At 39.1% G+C, this 21,873-nt stretch overlaps 1 protein-coding gene across 3 annotated transcripts in view; it reads right to left on the reverse strand.

The window, feature by feature from the left end:
- RAB3C (RAB3C, member RAS oncogene family) overlaps positions 1 to 20,220 on the reverse strand; it is a 115,913-nt gene extending 95,693 nt beyond the window's left edge. For 2 of the 3 annotated variants that reach the window (XM_053932194.1, XM_053932193.1), the window contains exons 1-2: positions 19,937 to 20,220; positions 12,477 to 12,704 (exon numbers count right to left, since the gene is read on the reverse strand). In XM_053932194.1, coding sequence (XP_053788169.1) covers positions 12,477 to 12,704; positions 19,937 to 19,960 — 252 coding nt within the window. In that variant the 5' untranslated portion in view covers positions 19,961 to 20,220. Of the gene's footprint in view, positions 1 to 12,476; positions 12,705 to 14,656; positions 14,726 to 19,936 lie in introns of those variants that run through there. The other variant, XM_053932195.1, reaches the window with a different exon arrangement.
- Positions 20,221 to 21,873: the final 1,653 nt, after the last annotated feature.

Raw genomic sequence — 21,873 nt, forward strand, 5'->3', positions numbered from 1 at the left:
TAACACACCTGTATGTATGGCCAGTCTTGCTGGGTCAAATTAAAAATGTATGTAGTCAGTATCCTCTCTAATAGTGTTTATTAAATATTTAGGGAAAATTGCAACAAGGTGGACATATATGATAGCCCTTTTTAATATGCCTCCAATCTCCAACCACATACCAGTTTCCTGAGCTAGAAGTAGTTTCTGTTTCTATAAATACTCTCAGTGAGTATCTCTTAACATGAGTTTGCCCAGACTTCTCTTGATTCACATAATTTTTTACCAAGAACTGCCATTGCTTATCTACATGTATGGGACTGACAAAATTTATGAAGAATTCCAGGTTTTATTCTTTCTATCCATTTAAAATCCCAGGCTCATTCTTCTCATGCATACCAGCTATTAAGATGGCTGGTTTAAAACAGGATATTCTTTAGTGTGCTTTAGCCTTCCAGTTAGAGCAAGAAAAAAAAAAGCTCTAAATATATGTAAGCTTAATCTCCACAGCTGAAGTCCAATTAAGACTGTTCTGTACAAATGCCTTCTATCATTGCTTCTTTCATGTACAAACGCAATCTTCTATCATTGCTTATTCCAGTTAGCTTTAAGATTCCTGTTTCTACACAACCATAATGGCATTCATAACCGTCAGCATAGACACATTTGTCCTGGACTATCTGACTTTTCTGTAAGGTCTTTTCATCCTTCAGGCTGCAAATTACAATCTTACTTCAGATTTGACACTTATTTTCACAGGACTCCTCATATATGCTTCCATCACATCTTTCTTTTTGTCTCTTCTCCTCTAATTAGCACAATACTGGCTATCCCAGCATTCCCATTTCCCAGCCAAAGCCACTATAACCCCCTTTGCCATTATATGATCTTTTAAATGTCTTTCTGCCTTGAGAGGTTCCATACTACCTGCATCATGGCAAAAGACATGTTCACACTCAGCAGCTGTTTAGTGAGCTTCTTTGTCTCCAGACACATCACGTCCGAAGACCAGACTGATTTCCGATTGATCACTTTTCCTTCTGTTGTGATTCTGCTACATGCCACCAGCTCTACCTTATGGTATGCAGCTAGCTACTGACACTGTTTTGAACCCCTCAATAAATTAAACTTCCAGAAGCAGAGTGCTATGAAAAGAAAGCATTATTAGTATCTGACAGATGGACATTCTGAAAGGGAATTGGTCTAAACAAGAGCAGAAAAAATGTTGTTTTCTCATGAAGAAGAGAAGCAAGACAAATACCTGAATCCTTTAGGTACTCTATGTAAGACTACCACCATATTCAAAATATCATAAAAGCATACAATTGGGGAAGTAGCAATTGTGAGCATTCAGAAAGGTCCAAGTACCACTTGTCAGCCCAAATCCATAGAAGTGTTCTAAGTCAAACCATGAATGCCTCTGTCTGTTACACAGATGATCAGTATATATCCTGTTCATTTGTTACAGGTTTCTTCAGCACATTAACAACATGCAAATAATGGGCCTGCTTACACATTTTTTTCTCACCTAAACTATTTCTCAATGGAGGATTGTGCATTTTAGACAAAATAAAGTGTGTTTGTGGGGGGGAAAAAAAAAAACCAAACAAACCCCACAAGCTTTATAAAAAATTAAAGTACTAGTCTTGCCTTTTTTTTCTGGAGAAAGAAACTTACATTATTTATCTCCTTCTATTTCCTTTAGTTCCTCTATGTAGTACAGTAAGGCTTTTTTCTTTACCTGTTGTCAGTTTGAAGTTCTTTCTCCATAAGAAGTATCTCCAATGCAGTAAATAATGAAATAGTCCAATTTCCTCTGGAAATATTTCATCAGGCACATGCAAAAACCATATTAACTGTTTTTCCTTGGATGGTTCATAGTAATTTCTTTGTTTTCTCATATACTGAGTTCATGCCTTAATTCAGTGGTTGTTAACTAAACAAGTTATACTTTAAAAAGTACTTTCTTATTCTTGTTCCCGAAGTGTCGAATTTGATATCATTAAATTAAATTCCAATCCTATTACCTGACATTTGAAAGCTAGTAGGGGCTTTTTTATGTATTATATACTGATCTCCTCTTCTATACTGGGAACGCCTTCCAACTTACCATAATATACAATCATTATTAGCATATACCTACTATGTGTTAAGTTTACTATTTGAGTCCTAAAACCTTTACACAATGCATTTGAAGTCTGATGTCCTCTCCTGTCAAAACAGCTTGTCATTAGTTCCTCACCCACTCTTCTTTCCAGTAGTGAAATCAGTGCTCTGCAGGAAATTACTTTGATTCCTTTTGTTCATACAGTTGAAGAATCTTACCTTTACACCCAGTCAGCAGAGATGCTGCCACACTTCAGCTGATACCTTTTTAGTTCACTGTTAGCATACATGATGCTATATTGTGTGTGATCATATCCACTAAAATCTAGAAACCCTAATCACAGAATTCTCCAAACAAATTGCACCTGAAGTAAATTGCACCAATGGCTGTTAAGAAGTCTTGTAAGATGACTAGAATTTGAGTAACTGTTGGCGAAGAGGTCAGAAATAATCAGTCCCAAAAGATTTACGGACATTGCAGAAAGTACATGTCCTAATTTTAAGTGAATTCTGAGATATTACATATCCAGGTGTTTTTTATTTAGCTCAGCTCATTCTGGAATGCTTCATTAAGATGAACAAATATAGGCCTTAGTAGTTAGCCTAACAAACCAAACCATCTATAAAGGAAAACCAGAAACCCTATGAGAGTTTACTTCATATTCGTTTTTGCAGAGTGGGTTTTATTTCCAAATAAAATAAACCAAAGTCAATAGTATCTAATCTTTAAGGGGCAACAATGCCCACTGAGTATCATTCTTGCTGTCACAAGAGAAAAATTGATTTCCTGTGGCAGACCTAAATTCCTTTTTCTTTCTATGAATACACAAAAATAATAACCTCATGTCCAGAAAAGTAAGAACGAACTTTATATATATACAGCTACCATCATATATAGACAGATACCATACTAATTTTAGAGTAAAGAAGTCAGCAAATTACACCATTGACAACATCCATCTGAGTTATTGACTGAATTCATTGAGGTAAAATTTCTCTGTATTTCTCAAACTGCAATTAATGAATAAATAAAGTCATAAGAGGTAAAAACTGGGGAAAGAATTTGTTTATGAAGAATGAGTAATAAAACAATCTGGGTTAAACCAGAAATACCAAGACGATTACAAAAGAACAATATGTTTATTCAGGAAAGACTGAAGGAGATTAGCCTTCGACTACACTGAAAAGAAAGAAAAGTGCAAAAAGCAGTTACCCTAATAGAAAAAAAAATATTGCAACCAATATACTAACTGTTTTTCGTATCTGACCAACAGATATCAATGTAAATACAGAGCTAAATTCTCCAGAGGTGTTGTTTTGTTTGATATTATAATTTCTCATGTAAAATCTGCATGCATTGACCATGATATAGGCTACTATATAAGCTACTACAAACATCCTCATGTGACTAGAGACCCTGATGGCTCTGTGCTCCTACAAAATGCACCTAAGCTTACTACCTGAAAAAAATGCAAATTGACTAGCATTAAATAAAAATTAGGTCCTTTTGTGCGATCCCCATATCCTCCCTCAGTCACTTGTGTCCCTTTCAACCCAGCATAATTTCAGAATGACTTCAAGATGTTCTGACATAGTGCAGAAAAACAGCTTGTATTGAGCAGCAGGAGACGGCAAAAGTGAGCTTTAAATATTATCGCTACACTCCCATTCTCATGGTATTTACATTATGGCTCCTGTCCAAGGCTCTGGTCCTGTGATTTCAAAGCAACAACTGCACAGCAAGAGTGCAACATTTTGCTCAAATCTAAAACATGAATCTTATTAAAATTCAGCAAAGAGCTTTTATGGGCTTCTTCTATTTTGCTGTTCTTTGTAGATTCACTGCAACTGTAGAGATGTTATCAATTTGCTGCTAAAGTGGTTCATGGGACCTTGCAGCACAGTTGATTTCACTTTTAGGAATGCCATCAACATCAATTTCATTTTAGAAACAGGCTTAGTTTTGCTTATTAAAATGATAACTTAGTAAGTATAAGTTACATTGACAGTTTAAAAGTATACTGTCAGATTCTCTGAATTCAGTTGAGCTTGTACAAATAGCTTATTTATTTTTCAAATTTAGTCCAATGTAACTGTTCTTGATCCAGATCCCACAGCAAAATCATTCCTTTTATTATTTCTTTCCCACTCTGAAAGTTTTTCCTCTCTTGAAAAAAACAAAAAACAAAACAAAAATCTTTCAGATACAGAAATATTCAGACACACATCTATGAAATGCTCTTCTATCTTCTCTTTTCTTTTCTCATCACCAGCTTTTATGGGGCCTATGTAACATTTATATGATATTTGCATGTGTGCAAGTGCTGGTTCATGACAGTTCTTCCACTGGTATATGCTTTCTGACAGCCACAAGCTGGTGACTTGCAGATCATTATGTGGCAGGTAAAGGTAGCTATAAAAATGTAATACCAGAAAGCAGTCTGGTCACAGGTCAGGGGGAGCTGCAATTATTTGAAGTGTGGCAGTTTGATGATTTGTTGGCCTAGAACATAGCAAGATGCATTTCCCAGGAGTCCAATGAAGAAAACTGCCTAAGACACACTATATAAAAGTGTGCTGGAAAGGATCTTACACTAGATAAGTTTCTCTTAAAGAATTCCCATATAAGCTTCAAGTTAAACAGTGAGATAAGCCTTATTTGGAATCTCAATTATGCTAAATGACACCTTTTCTTTCCAATTAATATATGCCTTTGAATACAGATGTATCACTTTTCTAGTAACAGGAGTCTTTGTCAACGAATATTTAGAATCCAGCTATGTGAAGTAAGCACTGGGTTCTGTAAAGTACAGGACTTCATAAAAGAGTGAAATCCTTAACCCAAGACTCTACAGAAAGCTTTCGAAAACTGTTGTAACATTGAGAAAAACATGGGAACTTAATGCTGGTTGCAGTTTTAGAACTGACATTGCAGAACTGACTCACATTTCCTCTCCAAACTATCTGAGGCCATGAATTTGCAACCACTTTGGTATGCATTTTAGAGAAAACATGCAGCATCAGGACAAAGGACTGCCTAGACAGGGTGCTGAACTTATGGTCACCATCCTTTTTTTGGAGTTGGGTTTAAAGACAGTGTTTAATACTCTCAATACAGGCACTTTTAAATAGGAATAAAATTGTAATATCTCATAAATATTTGAACAGCCAGTGCTGCATTTTAAATAAATAGCATATGAATTTTTAAAAGTACAATCACTGACCAACATGGCATGTCCCACAAAGTGTACAACATATGCTCTTTGCACTGAAGTCTGAATGGAACACGCCTTTTAGGATCCTACCCCAAAACTTTCAGGCTCTTCAATGATTTATTTTGTGTAGAAATAAGCAAAATAGGAGAAATTAATAAGCAAAATAGGAGAAATTAAATAATTCAGGCAAACCACATCCAACAACTGGATAACATTTACCTGTTGAAAGGCATCTTAAAATTTAACAAAAGAAGTCTAGAAAGACAATAGCATTATATCTGTCAAAACTACATTACTCATTAACCATCTTTTCTTGGGAATGGTTTCTTTAGGACCTTCTAACAGACCAATGTTTGTGAACATATTGCACTTCTTATCACAGTGGACAGGTCAGCCCTACTCATGTCTGCCTGGAGGTGCTGCTCTTTCAGGCCATGCCTGTAACAGCAGATTAAGTTGTAACAAGAAGCACTTGAAGGCTATCAAATTTGTCTATGCTGTGAAACTGCCGTCATGTTTTGTCACGCTGCTTTGACCCACGCTTGCAAGCACTAGCAGTTCTTGGGCAGAGTCCAGGACTTAGCAAAAGACAGACACCTTTCCCAATACAAGATCCAGATGTGTCCATTCTCTTTCAGAGACTGAAAGAGTTTAAACATATGGACAAAAACTATTCCATACCAGCTGAATACCGGTGCCTAAGGTCAGTCTTAGAACGCTTCATTTACTAATATAGCTGAATCCAGAGAAATCTCAAATTCCAGCCCTGGAATGGTGTCCCCATGGAAGTGGTCGTGCCACCATTTGGACAATGCTCTCAAGCACATGATGTAACTCGGGATGTCCTGTGCGGGGCCAGGAGTCAGACCTGACGATCCTGATGGGTCCTTTCCAACTCAGCACATTCCATGATTCTACATTACTCTCTTCACATCACTTTATCTGATGTATTACAGTATACACATTTGATTTTCATGCTGAGATGAGGAAGTTTCATTTTCAACATTAGATTTACTGTCCTCATCTAAAAAGATTGTGCATTCAAAGTAGCAGCTACACATTGTCACCAGTAGCTGAGAAAGGAATAATGAAATATAGTTTGCACTGCCTATCATAGGAATTAAAAATAATCAGATGAGACAGATGTGATTGGAAATCCTGTAATTAAATACTTGCTACATTTGCGAGTATTCTCTTTCTTCACATGCTACTCCTACCTCCACTTTTATTGCTTCAGCTTTCACTATCTTTCTACTGAACCAGTGTATTTAGTGATTCTTAAACTGATTCTTATAGCCACAGGCAGTGTTTCAGGGTATTTCTGCAATATTGCACTGCCTCCACACTTTTAAGTTACTGCAGAATACCCTCCAAATACCTCAATATCAAGATAATACTCATGTATATTGGTACTCTACAGACCCTTCTACCACACACACACACACACACAAACACACACTCTCACTTTTTTTTTTTTTAATCTGAATTCTATTTAGGAAGCTTGTAGAGAAAAATCAGGTGCCTAATATTTATAGATTTTTTTTTAACAGTTACAATAGTTTTAGTTATTGAATGATGACATTGCATTTTCTCAATCAGCTTACAAAATCTAGTCCTCACTTAGTCCCTAAGCCCTATGATGATTTATAGAAGCTGTTGATGTGAAGGAAGCAACATTTTGGGTATCAAATGAAACTGTCACGGGCACTTCTGAGACGGGCATGCTGACACAGCAGTACATATCCTGCCTTCTCTAGGAGGATATCTTTCTATGTGATTATTGCACCCAGTCCTTGAAGTCTACAGCTAGTCCCAGCAAAAAGCCATCTGAGCAGCAAAAGACAGAGCAGTGGTCTTATTTGATATTTGCACCAAAGTGCTACAATCAGATATCAGGTATGAATGCAATTATAACTTCTTTGTGCAATAAACAAATCACGGAGGGAAAACTTGATACTTTATTCCTCAGACAAAATTTGTACTGAAATCAATTAGAAATCACTGAGACTTCTGATCAAGTAGATTTTAAAAATGAGCCAAAGACAAGGTATGGATGAACTGTCAGTTAAATATGTTGACCTGTCTTTGCAAATGTTATGCTTTCTTCTAAGAGCCAATCTCTGGACTTTATTTTTCCTTATTTTTTCCTCTCTATTCTGTGGTTTATTTTGACATGTTAGCTTACAAATTCTATGGCCCAAATAAGCCTATAATTTGCCCATAAACTACTGCAGGCTGTTACTTGTATTACACCACTGACAGTTCACAAAAGTAATACAAGGCTTTACAACACTACAGCCACAGAGAGATTTAAAAGGTTCTTATTTTTATTTTCTGATTTGCACACATTTGAGCTTTTAATAATTTTAGATATAATGTATTTTTGTCTGAATTAATAAATGAGAAATCATTTTTAAAAATTCAGTCTAAGTTTGAAAGTGAGAAAATCTTATAGCCTACTAGTTTCAGCTCTTTCCTTTAATATTACTAATTCAAACCAAATGGATGAAAGATATATTACTTTTTATTATTTGACACTGTAAAACATCCTAAAGCCCTTTAATGGGCTTTTATCCTGTGTCTGTATGTGCTGCATACAGACAACTTTTCTTTACAAAATTTTTGTATAGTTTCAATGGAGAAATCAGTATCTTTTTAGGTAAATCACATTTTTTTTATTCCTGTCCTCTAAAAAATAAGAGACATGTTAATATTCTGTCTTGCTAAAGTCCATAGCAGATTGTCACACTTATAATATGCTGTGAAACAAAATTTCAGGGCCAGATGGTGGTCCTATGACAAGGTAATATGCTGCCACTAATAAATATAACACTTGAACTCTGAACTTCTTTCAATTCCAGTAGTAAATACTGTGGAAAGATGATGTTAGGCTCAGAAGGAAAAAAAAGCAAATGTTACAGTGCTCCCAGCAGGCTCTTTCTGACCATTTGGAATGTTTATTTGTTTATTACAGGAAGGACTAGATGGAGCCCATTCTCCCTGACTTGAAAAATGAAAGAAGACAGTTCAAGAATAAGACACTATTGCCTCCAAGCAAGAAAAAACCTCAAACAAAGAAAAGACTTGCAGGGCATCCCAATATGTAAACAACACCTGCCTCATTCTGATAACCCTTCCTAGTTCATCCATGATAATACACTGTGAATTTTATTATTAAATAATGGCTGTGCTTCCTTGAGTGCCCAGCTTTAAACAAGTTTATAACCTTCACTGGTAAGCATAAGAGAATCTTATTCTGATGGAATCTGCAAGCTCCAACAGGCTTCAAGTAGAACACAAAGTATCTTGTTGAAAGCATTATTAAACAGGAATGATAACCTAGAAGAATATGTACGAAATTGTAACAGGAAAAATTGGATTGGATTGATTGTGTATCTACATAGGGAATTTCAGTGACTTAACAGCATTACTATTTACATATTTCTGCATTTTATTGTCAAGCAAGAATAGCAAAGCAGCATCATTCCATGTATTTCTTCACTGAAGTGCATGGCAAAGTAATTCAGTTCTAATTTTGTCATTCAAAACACATTTTAAAGTTGCATCTGCAGTCTTCTGAGTTTACAAAACTGTGAGACTTTCAATAACATTTTATTTCATATATGCTGAACATCAGCTATCACATGATGCCACCAAATAGTTTGTCGCTGATTTTGAGGGAAGTGTTATAACTTCATGCAAGTATTATGACCTTATGCTTCTACTCAGATATAACATCAAATCACACTCACTATAATTAATTTGATTTTATATTCTATCTAATATAAATTGTCTTTCATAAAGGGATAAATAAATAAATGAAATGGAAATGGATATTGCAAGAGCACTATTAATTTTAAAATGTTATTTGCATAACCAATAAAAATAACAAAGTATAATATAATATAGACACAAGCTACATGTATAGACAACATGTATTAAGAACAATTCTGCTCTGGATATAACTTAGGAGACAGGATAATAGTGCCCTATTTCAGATTTTGTGCACTAGAATAGCTTTCTGAGATCCCTTACTAATTTTATTGAAGGTCTCAGAGATGCAACAATCAAAGGATTTACTAGCAAGCTTAATTGCAACAATGCTCCAACACAGAACACTCCATCTAAAAAGCACAGACAGCTGTAAGTGAGCTGTTGCTATTTAAGTTAATTTAGTAATGAGGAGGCCTTTTAAGAACTGGCATTAGAAATTTAGTGGAAAACAAACAACTTGCCCACAAACCCCCCCTCCCCAAAAAAAAAAAAAAAAAAAAAAAAAAAAAAAAAAAAAAAAAAAAAAGCCACCAAAAAAACAACCACCAACACAAATAAAGATGCAGTGCTAGCTTGAATTAAAACCCTTTCCTATGAAAGTGTGATCTGAAGTCCTGTCTCCAGCCCTACATCCTGGCACATGACTCTTCAAGCAGGAAGGTCTCTTCTGTGCTCTGACCCTCTGTTTCCTCTTCCCTAAAGAACACAGAGCTCTTGGTTTTTTTCAATCATTTTGGTTTTTTCAGGCAAGAACTGTCAGAGCCTCTTTGGACTCTCATGTTAATGCCATGCAAAGAACAACAAAATATATTTTGCTACAAGTGAGAAGAATACAGCTACTATATCCCATCTATGCCAGGGATAGACCATAACACATCTAGATCACTGGACAGCTTTGAGCTAAGCACATTATTTGTGACATGGAGAGGCAAAAAATATACTGGTGTCAAACTAATCACATGACAACCTTGTAAACTAACATTGCTGCTCTTGCTAGGAAAGACATGAGCAATAAAACCTTCTGTAATGGTTACTTGGTAATTAAAAGAACTGCGTAAAATCCGTAATATGAACACAATCTTATTGCTCCATTATAAAAAAAAACACGGTTCTGTCAATGCGACCTCCAACATTAAACTACTAAAATTAAATCAGCATGTTATTGAAGTGTTATATATATATATACACATACATATACCTATATATATGTATCACATTATATTCATGTGATATATAGTTACCTAGCATGTACCATTGTTATACTAATGACAATAGTGATAATCTAAGCATAAAAACGTTGAGAGGCAAAAAGTCTATGTTCTAGTTCCTAGAGGAACAGAACAACAAATTATTTGAGGTACCAAGGGCTGAAGCCTAATGAGATAGAGTCTAGAGAACCCTGGGAAATTCTCCATTGTACTATATTAAGAAAATATTCAATTTATCTGCTTTTATCTGCTGTTTAAATCATATTAGATTAACTGGTCAGATTTGAACCAAGATTTTCTGAGACTTAATGGCTGCCCATTGTTAAATGAATTTTAAACTATTCATGCTCCAAAAAAAAAAAAAAAAAGGAAAATCTTTCACAAAGGGAAAAAGGGAACACTGCTCAAAGTCTTCAAGGACCAGGAAGACCTGCAGCTCTAGCTCCACATTACTAAAGGTCTTGCTATTTTTCCCTCTCCTTTTAGTATCACCCAAGAATGAGGGGATGTATCAGTGAATCTATCCTAAATCAAACCATGTCCTGGGATGCACCAGGCACAGCTGGGCAAGGGAAGGGATTCTCCTACTTTGCTCTGCATTCCTCTGGCCTAGAGGAATTGTGGTTTTCAGGGGAATGATGCCTTAGGATTTTAGCTTTTAAATTTTTCAAATTCTGTTCTGTTTCAGTGGATAACTCTAAAACTTTATAGCTACTGTCTTCAGATTTTGGTCAGAGAAAACAATCACCACAGGCCTCAAGCTCAAGTACACCTTACTCTCTCAGGCCCGAAATTACAAACAACAGTGAGTTGGGACAGGGAGCAAACTGGGGGTATATGACTTCATTACCTGCAGCTGTAATTGGAGGATTAACCCCTGATATGTAAATGGACCAAACATATCTGTCTGAAAAACTCCTGACCATGGTCTATCTTGGGTGCAGCCTCCCGGAGGCTTTTGACTGCCCAAGGTGTAGCTATTGAAGGCCTTTAATAAATACTTGCTTTTTACTCTCTTAATCTTATCTAGCCTCTGTTCCAGGTAGCCACTCCAAGGCATCATGATGGGCACTGGGCAGCTTCACCTCAAGTCCTGTGTGTGGTTTGGCCACCATAATACAAAAATAACACAAAGGTATTAGAAAGCATCCTTGAGGGGAAGCCATATGAGGAGCAGCTGAGCTCACTTGGTCTGTTCGGCCTGGAGGAGACTGAGGGGAGACCCCACTGCAGTTACAAACTCTTTGTGAGGGGAAGAGAAGGGGCAGGCACTGATCTCTTCTCTCTATGACCTGTCACAGGGCGCAAGGGAATGGCATGAAGCTGTGTCATGGGAGCTTTAGGTTGAATATTAGGAAAAGGTTTTTCACCTTTTTCAGAGGGTGCCTGGGTGTTGGAACAGGGTCCCCAGGGAGGTGGTCATGGCACCAAATCTGCCAGAATTCAAGTTTTTTACAGGACTATCAGGCACATGGAGTGATTGTTGTGTTGGTTCTGTGCAGGGCCAGGATGGGGTTCCTCCGAACTCATATTTTATGATTCTATGGAAAAAGTTTTGGCTATAATTTATTTTTGATGAGAAGTGGTGGAAAGGGAAACCTATTCCCTTTCATCTCATTTTTCTTCACTGGGTATCTTTCTACTCTCTCTAAAGTAAAGGCAAGGAAGGAAGGGGTTTGTATGCCTGGGTAAAACTATCTCTTTGCACAAGTTTCCTTCCTCAACAGAAGATGAGAGATGTTTCAGGTGATCAGGATGACAGCACAAAAAATTATGCCTTCTGTTACACATCCACAATTATAGCTCACACGTGCATTCATAATTTTTTTAAGGGAAGACACCAAATTTAAAATTGGTGTTTCGAGGTACTTTGATATAACATGTATCACTTTCAATAGTCCACATATTGCACAGACATTTATAACTCACTACACAGATATTAATATGTGTCAACCTGTATTATTTCCAAAAGGAATTTAATAAATTATAAAGAACTGTACTTCAATACCTTAAAAATACTTTGCACTCTAATATTCAAGACAGAAAAACTATGCAAGAAATAATTAACTGCTATTTCATTCCTACGCTCTGTCTTTCTAAATATATAAGGGTTGTGACACTTAAAGCAAAAGTGCAGTTGTGCTGTCAAAATTACTACAGTTTGCTTAATTCACAGAATTATTTTTTAGCTTACCCAAATCTGTAGCTTAATTCTTTTTTCATTTTTGAAAACCGTTTTTACTTTGAAATCGATCCCAACCGTGCTTACAAATGCAGATGTAAAGGAATCATCAGCATATCGGAACAAAAAGGAGGTTTTTCCAACACTGCTGTTGCCGATAATGAGCAGTTTGAACATGTAATCAAAGTTCTGGTCAGATGTATCTTTCTGGCCATATCTGGAATCTTGAACGGATGCCATCTGTAATTCAAAATAAAAAAGAAATATCTTATTGACTCTTTTATCATAAAAAATGGAAACATTTAGATTTTATTGAAGTTTTTCATACCAGATACCAATGAAGCTCAAAAAGAATAATCTTCTTGAAAGATTAGTCATGTGTGTGCTTCAATGTGAACTTCAAGAAATGCACAGAGATCTAATTATTTTTAGTGATTATTGTATCTAGCAGTAGTTCTGCTAGCAATAGAGGATATAAAAATGACTGGTGACTGGTACCAAAACAAAAAATAATAATTCTAAAAGTCCAGGAGAATTCCTGATTATATCACTAAAAATATTTGTTTCCAGAAAATATGTAAAAAAGATAAAAATATATAAAATATATATCATTTGTATAAGAGAGAAATAAGAGATCAATGCTTCATTTTGACACAGTAGGTATATTTTCAAACAGAAGCTTCTCTCTTCTCCAGGCTGAACAGCCCCAACTTGCTCAGCCTATCCTCATAGCAGGGGTGCTCCAGCCCTCTTACCAACCTCCTGGCCCTTCTCTGGACTTGTTTTAACAACTCCTTGTCAACGTGCTGGGGACCCCAGGGCTGGATGCAGTGCTCCAGTGGGAGCTCATCAGAGCAGAGCAGAGGGGTAGAACCCCTCTCTCAATCTGCTGGCCAAAGCTGCTTTGGATGCAGCCCAGGATTCCCATGGCTTTCTGGGCTGGGAGCACTCACTGCAGGCTCATGGTGAGTTTTTCATCAGCCACCACCCCCAAGCTTTTCCCCACAGGGCTCCTCTCAATCACTTCTCTGCCCAGCCTGTGGGTGTGCCTGGAATTGCCATGAACCAGGTGTAAGACCTTGTATTTGGCCTTGTTGAGGTTTGCAGTGGCCCATCTCCCAACTGTGTCAAGGTCCTGCTGGATGACATCAACAATTTTTAAATACATTTCTTAAAATACAATTTTTAATCTATATAAAACACCTGAATAAGCACAGATTACTGAATACTGTTAAAGAGCAACCTGTTTTGCTCTAGGGACTTCAAAGATCATGGATTCTATTTATAAAAAGTATACCTTAGGCTTTCAGGAAAATCGCAGCTATTAGAGTAAAAATGTGACCGAAGTTCTACGTAGATTGCCCAAAATCAAATGGCAAAAATAAAGAACTTACAGTGCTTCAGCTGAGTTTTCAAGAAAAATTATCAAGTACTTTGAGAGCCTGTGGAAGTTCTTTGATTATGATTATTCTAAGAACAACACTTTTGCATGCTGATTTGAGACAGAACGACAGACACCATAACCTAACATAAAGGCTTACAGTAAAGCAGCTCATATAAAAGCTTTCTAATTTAGGCATCTCAGAATACATTTGGGCAATCAGAAAGGACAAATGGAAGCAGGATGACAGCTGTGCACTAACTCACACTCAGCAAAATTTTAGTTATAGTTTAGTTTTAGTTATAGTTTAGTTATGTATAATATTTTAGATAATTCTGCTATCTCATAGCATCAAAAACATTGTGCCAGCTACTGGGCTACTGAAGAGGCATACAGGAGTGGGGACAAAAATCTCTGAAGAAGACATTGGAAGTAGCAAGTTTTTAATAGAAAATTCAGTGTCAGATATATATTTCATAAATTATAGAGTAGGGAGTATTTTATTTCAGAATTCAATTTCAGAAATACCTTCTTCATTAAATGTAGTATTGGGTACCTACACGCTTGCAACCTGAGTGTTTGCATTGACCTTAAAATTTATTCATTTCTTCCACAGCTATGCAGCAAAGAAGATTTAGAATTAAAACCTGAATATTGTCAAGCATACACATTACTAATCTTTCAGCTTTATTATTTCTATATAAAAGAGAGAAATTTTCATTACTGTCCTATATTGTATAACTACTTGGGGATATTTTGCTTAGAACATGAGAAAAAGAAAATCAGATATTGATTAAACGAGTCTACTCACAAGTTGCTATAAAGCAGTATAACACAGGGCATGCTGATGATGTGTAGAGTTTGCAATAACAAGTCAATGAGGTCTATCAGGCCAAAGACTGCAGTGGCTGTGGGTGCCAGATGTGTGACCACTGTGGGTTGCTACAGCAGCCTGTTCCATTGCCCTTCTGGCTCCCCTCTGTTGTGCTGCAGCTGCCAGCAGTAGTTACCCCTTGTAGCAAGGAGGAATATAATATTCTTGCCTGATTTTATCTCCTAGAAAGCCTTTCACATAGCTCCTTCAACCAGCTTAAGATTTATAAAAAGAGGTTTAAACTTTCATCCATTTGCTGCCCTGAATCCTATGAAGCTGCCAACTCATCCCTATGTACTTTAATGCCTAACACTTCAGAAACAGTATGGTTCAGTGAGCAGAGAAATCAGGAGACCTGGATTCTAATAATAGTCCTGCTAAACCATGTACATTGTGTAGCCTTCCTGAGTAATAATGTATTTCCTGTGGATAGTTTTAAAGACAGATTTTACCCACAGAAATTTTAGTGCTCCTCTAAATTGGTGTGGTTGCATTACTCATGCAGGACTTTCCTTAACAGTACTGAAAAAAAAAAATTAAAAAACTCAACACCTTCACTGTGCCGTAAACTTATGGAGTCATTACTTGCAGTATCATAGGCAGAATTACAGGTGTGTTGAACACAGATTTGAAGCTATTTTTATTTCAGAGGCAGGAGTATATCTGCTTATTAGAATATGCAAAAGGCATAGGAAAATACTAATTTCTTTAAGAGGATTAGTGAGGTAATAATTGAAACTGTTTGGAGAGACTAACTTTAGCTTAGCAAACCAGTCTCCCTAGACTACTGACAGTGATCTTTTCTCCTGTCCAAAACCCAAATGAGCCTGCACTAGTGTAAAGAAATATCAAACTCCGTGCATTTGCTAAGACTTTGACATTACTTCCCAAACTTACTCCTTCTGTAGTAAGCAAACAAGACAAATTCTTCCAAGAACAATCCACATTATGTTCACAATCTAAATGATACCCTAAAGGAATATCTGTATTTCTGCTGACTGTAAGGGAAATATAGATGCCTGGTCCTTTTGAACTTTTTGAATAAGCCTGTAGCACTTCTCTTTCTTAAATGCAAGCTGCTGACTTAAAAATTAAGTATGGAATGCACTGTAATCCACTTCCCAAGGTACTAATATGTCAGTTCACTCCTGACAGTAGTTTTCCCTACTATTGGAGGCATTTGTAAAATATGAAGAAGGTCATGATGATGCTAAGTTCCACCTTTGGAAGTTATACTGGAAGCAATCACTAGGAATGCTGTGCTCCCACCCATAATCAACATTACATACATGGATGAGAACCAAATAAACCTCGCTAATACATACCTTTATTTTGACTAACCTGCTCTCAAAGGTTAAATGGATATTAAACAAGCATCACTTTCAACAAAACACGCTGAGTTTTCTCTTCAGTACAATTTTGCCCTGATTTGGTAAAATTGAAGAGAAAATGCACAGGGTTATTTTCATTAGCACCAAAAGCAGCCTCAAGCCATTTCCTACAGGACTTAGGACAGACTTGAGAGTCGACTGAGAAGTCTAAGCTCAAGACAATGAACAGAAAACCTATAGACAGGCGATCTCACATGCTTGCTCCTTATCAAAGCCAGGAGGAGTTATGTTGCCAGTTTGAATATGGTGCAAGGACAAATAAAGGATAACTTTGTATGCTTTCCTGCTTACAGCACATCTCCAAACTCCTTAAACATGGATTATTCAAGGGCATAGGCAAGTTCAATCATTAAGCAGAGTTTTCTTCCCAGATGCTTTCCAAGTCTCATGTTAGTTGTTTCCTTGATCCCAAAAGAAAAGGTGAAAATAGAGCAGGGTTGAGAACAAATGTCAGAAAAACTGTGTTTACCTGCCACCTTCATGATCATAATAAAACATTGGGCTTTTTCTCTATGCCTTGGCCTGCCTCACTCTTTGGCAGAATCAATTTGAACAGCTTTCTTACTTGAGCAGCGCAAGATGCTGTGACCTTCATGACCTGCACATAACTTTAGTTTGCACTTATATATGCATGACCCCACTCTTCATGCTTCGTGTAGGATGATTTGCCCCTGGAAAATATGGTGCAAAGGCAAGAAAACCTGACATTGAAAACAATGAAATTTATTCCTTCACATCTTTAGCAAATAAGCTGCTTCCTTTTAAAAACTCTAGTAACAATCACGTCTTAAAGGAAAAGACCATCAGTAAGCCCAGAGGAAATATCTTCCTTCTATGTACAGTGAGGATAGAGACTAATTAGCAAACTTAAAGTTGCTTCAAAGTGCAACACTCTCTTTCTGTCCAGTGTTGTTACAGCCGACCTCTGAAAGTGGGGTAACTGAGGCCCTTTTTAACAGATAACTTCAGTCAGATGAGAGTGGAACAGCACTGACTGACGAGTGGTTATACATACATAGTTGCAGTGGAAAGAGAAATGTTTCTTTCCTATATACAGGGTCTATACAGCAGCTGACTTTAGTTGATATTTTAGTAAAAACAGAGTTTCCTGCATATGCAGCCTTTCGCAAGGTGATCTTTCTGCCTTTTGTAAAATATAATTAGTCAAACATAATCAATGGATATTGAAACTATGGAATACAATGGAAAAATTAAATTACTCTAACTTACCAAACTGTATGTAGGATGTACAGGTGAGTGACACTCACTGCACATAGCCATCTTTTGTTTGTAGGTCAACTTACATCATCAGAGTAGTTAAAAAATTACCAAAATCCTTATGTATAAGAACACTGTGACAAATAACCCAGCCATGAAGAGATTAATTACTTTTGAGGAGAAACATCAGATTAATCTAGGACTGGATTTTAATCTTAACTCTTTCAGATGTGTCCTATGGATTTTGTTTTCTTCTTTTCTACATCTTGGGCAAGCTGCTTACTCTCTTGTATTTTTGTGATCTCAGCATTGATATCCACATATGTAGACCACAGCCAATTCTCACAAATCTCACAAATCTTAATAATTTATTTTTTAACCAATTAACAAGAATTAACAGGGTTCAGTAGACAATGCACCAGCCACTTATTTGGAATTTACTGACTGCCAGCCATCTGCAGAGCACAGCTTGTAAACTAATGTACTTGGCAGCATCAGGAAAAGCTTATCTGCTTCAAGGTATTATGGGGTCAGCATCGCATATATATGTAAATGAATCCCAGCACAATTAGAAACATGTAGTTATAAATGCAAAGGGTTTTTTTAAGCAGAACACTAAAAGGCAAAGTTGAGGAATACCAAGAAGATACTGAGATGTTAGGTCTAAAACACTTCAGAGAAGCTCTACCTGCTTCATATCAGCAAAACTAGCATGAATATGGCCACACTGCCAGGAGATGCCCAGGACAGTAGAATGTAAGGTAGTAAAAACAGTTTTGGCAGGGCTCTAACACCTGGATTCTTGTGGTGAGCTCGCAAATTATCCCTCATTTCTCTTTCTTTAACCTAAATTTACTTTGTCTATGAAAAGGGTAGCTTAAGAAGCATATTTCCACGCTAGGTAGCATTTAAAAACCCCCTTCTTTCAATAGTGACAAAAAGAGATACAGTCCTAAGAGGGTTAGTATAACACAGGATATTAGGAGGCCACCAAAATAGTGCAGCTATGGAAATAAAAAATAAAAGCTGTGTCAGCCCAGGTACTCCAGAAGAAATACATTTAGATTTACTAGGGAATATGAAAGAATGAAAATGAGATGGCTGAAGCTTTCTGCGATTTACTCTATTTAGTACGGCACTCAGGGTCATGAGACTAGGTACCTTTTTGCTTGCCAGAGAAGCTGCATCAGGCTAAGAGACTAAGTGAAATACTAATGCCACTGTCTAGGGCACTGGTGAGACAGCATTAGCAACAATTCTAATCAAGTGTGTTTATAAAAGCCAAGTTCAAAAGGTAAAACACCCAGAAAGGTTAACAGGAAGATTAGAAGAAAGATGAGCTTATCTTATGGCAGAAATAAGAACAAAAAAAAAAAAAAAAAAAAAAAAAAAAAAAAAAAAAAAAAAACCAGTAAACAAAACATTAGCTTGTTTCTCTGGTTAGTAATTTGGTCATGATGCAATAAGAGCTCTTTAGACTGATGTATATTGGAGCAGATGCTGGATGTTATCAATAGCATACACTGAGTGTGTCTGAGCTGGAGGTTAGTAAATACCTAACCAGCAAGTTAACAAACTTCAACAGTACACTTCCAAAAAGGGGTGTGGCAGAAAGAGGACTACAGATTCCAGATGCAGCTAGATCAGTTAACTAAAAGGTGTATATGAGTCTTTCTGTGGACTTAGTGGCTTGGCAGGCTCTTGTACTCCAGTGCTTCTACTATAAACTCACAGTAATAATATCATATCTAATTATATGATATTAGAGAGAGATCTATGAGATCTATGAACTCATATCTAATAATTTTGCTGAGTGATAGGAGCTGAATTGTCATGCAAACTCCTGTATCTAATAGCTTTGTTTGGCCTTTTTTATCATAATTTTATAGTAACTTCTTAAATATCTGTAAGCAGCATTTTGGCTTCCCCTTCTGCATTGTGTTTGGATATGTCTGCTATAAACATACCTTGTCTAGACATAACTATTGCCAGTGATAACAGGATAGGAAAAACTAAGGAAAAATGTTTCTATTTCTTTCCTTGGCAAAAGAGATAATTTACAAATTATCTCCTACTTCCTAATTTTTTTCTCCCCTCAGCCACCTTTGAAATGATCTTTCCATACATACAAACTGCTGAGAAGGGGCCTCTCTTTCCTACCCCCAGCTCTCCCACGAGCCACCTCTCCCCGGTGTAGGCAGACAACTGCTCCATGACTACACAAGTGGAGGCATCGTGCCAACTTCCTCTGCTTCCTTCCTCGGTCCTCGGTAGGACCGAGGTACAGCTCATCATCCAACACCTCACAGCCAGTACCACCCAGGAGAGCTGCGACCGGCGCTCGGGGGGCAGTATCTGAAAAACACCGTTCGATGTGCCCGAGTGTGACTCGAAACCCACCCGCTGCCCCGCGACGGGCCCACCCTCCCGGGGACATGACCCCTTGCACATGCCCCGGGCCCCCTACACGCAAGGGGTATCCTCACCCTCTGCCCTCAGCAGCAGAGCCGGCCCGGCGGCCCGGGAGGAGGGGGCTCCTGCCCCGTCCCGGCTCTCGGCTGCACCCCGCCCGCCGCCCCCCTCGCTCGGCTCCGGCCCGGGGACCGACCTGCATGGGCGCTTCGTGCCTCATCGTCGGGCGCGGCCCCACCGCCCGCCGGCTGCCGCTCGTTCCCGCACGCCAACAGCCTCCGCCGCCCGCCCCGGCTCTGCCGGCAAACCCGCGTCGAGATCAGCACCGGAGCTGTCCCCGCCCCGCCCCCGGCCTGCCCCGCCCTCGCTCCCGTGCTCTTCCGGGAGTCGTAGTCCTGCTGCGCGGGTCCCCCGCCCTCGGCTCTGGGAGAAGGCACTACAGCTCCCGGGGTGCTCGGCGCCAGGCCGCGAACAGGCGGGGCGGAGCGGGCAGCGCGGGGAGCGCGGAGCTCCGCGATCCCGTCTCGGGGCCGCAGAGGGTGGCGGGGCCGAGGAGCGGGGGCCCTGTGGTGGGGCGGGGCCGCGGTGCGCCGTGCCCGTGCGCCCGTCCGCCCGAAGCGGGCGGAGCAGACACCGCCGGCTCGGCGAATGCGCCGCCCTCCCGGCCCGACCGCCAGCAGCCAAGAGGAGCAGCGCCGGCCTGGAGAGCGCGGGCGGCGCTCGGGGGGGGCTGCGGAAACCGCTCGGTGGAGCGGAGCGGACTCACCCGGGCCCCGGCGGCGCTACACAGCGCCCTCTGCGGGTAGGGGGAGGGGGCGCCCTCAGGCTCCGCGACGCAGGGCCGCTCCCACACCGTTATCCCGCTCCCGCCCCGTTATCCCGCTCCCGCCCCGTTATCCCGTTCCCGCCCCGTTATCCCGTTCCCACCCCGTTATCCCGTTCCCGCCCCGTTATCTCGCTCCCGCCCCGTTATCCCGCTCCCGCCCCTTTATCTCGCTCCCTCCCCTTTATCCCGTTCCTACCCCGTTATCCTGGTCCTGCATTCCGGCTTGTCCCGTTATGGCCGCGCCCCGTTGCCCACCTCCAGCGCTGGGGCTGGGCGGCCGAGCACCCTTCAGCTTGAGGACTGCTGGTCAGTGTCCTTGCTCTGCACAATGACATTCCCTGGGCTGTTTTCTCATCGCATTCCGCTGTCCTGCTTTCTCTTGCCTCGCCTGGCTTTTGTCCGACTGCTGACAAACAGGGTGGGGCAGCACTGTGTCGTGCTGCAGTGCCATGGCCATGGCCCCGCGTGGACATCGCTTTTGGATGGTGACAGCCGTTTTTGATGTCCGTACTGATGTCATTATGAGGTGGTGCCTAATCATTCAAGATGTTTTAAATATCTGTCTCAGCACTTTTGTATAACCCCATCCTCTAATGCAAAGCCTATTTACCTTGGGTCTACATGGACGGGTCCATACAGGATAGAAAAATGTATAAAGGGTGTTAGAGCCAGATTTAATATTTGGCAAGTTCTGCTCCAATGAAAGTGAAGATCAGCCATGGGTGACTCTGGCCAAGGTTTGAGAGCTGGACATATCCCAGGCAGAAGAAAGGGCAGGAGAAGGCAGCAGTGGTGGCTGAGGCAGCATGAAAACAGCAGTTGGCCCGGTGGGTTATCCACTTTACATATGTGGTATACATTCATGAAATTAAATACCCATAGGAGCTGTGACACAAACAAATTGTGTCATAGAGACATGAATATGGGTTAAAGTGTATATAAGAAGAAATTTCATTCTAGATTTGCAGGTTTTTATTTCATTTGTACCTGTTTATACCTACCCCACTATAATAGGAAGATAGGAAGTATTTTTCAAAGACATTGTGCATTTTTTGGAGCTCACCCTTCTTTCCTGCATGAAACACAGAATGTTGCTCTTTCTGACATTGTAGATATCTTGAATTTGCTCAGTATTTTAGACCCACCTGCATGGGTGCTAAAAATCACTTTTGAGTTTTCTTAATGCATGCAATTTAGTCTATTGATTATACTATTGATTTAAAAATCATGAATAAAAACCCATTTCCCTCTAAAAACACATTATATGTGTTACCAATTGTAGTTAGGGAAAAAACAGAGAGCTTTTT

This window comes from Vidua chalybeata, chromosome Z (genome assembly GCF_026979565.1).
Source record: "Vidua chalybeata isolate OUT-0048 chromosome Z, bVidCha1 merged haplotype, whole genome shotgun sequence".
Lineage (NCBI taxonomy): Eukaryota > Metazoa > Chordata > Aves > Passeriformes > Viduidae > Vidua > Vidua chalybeata.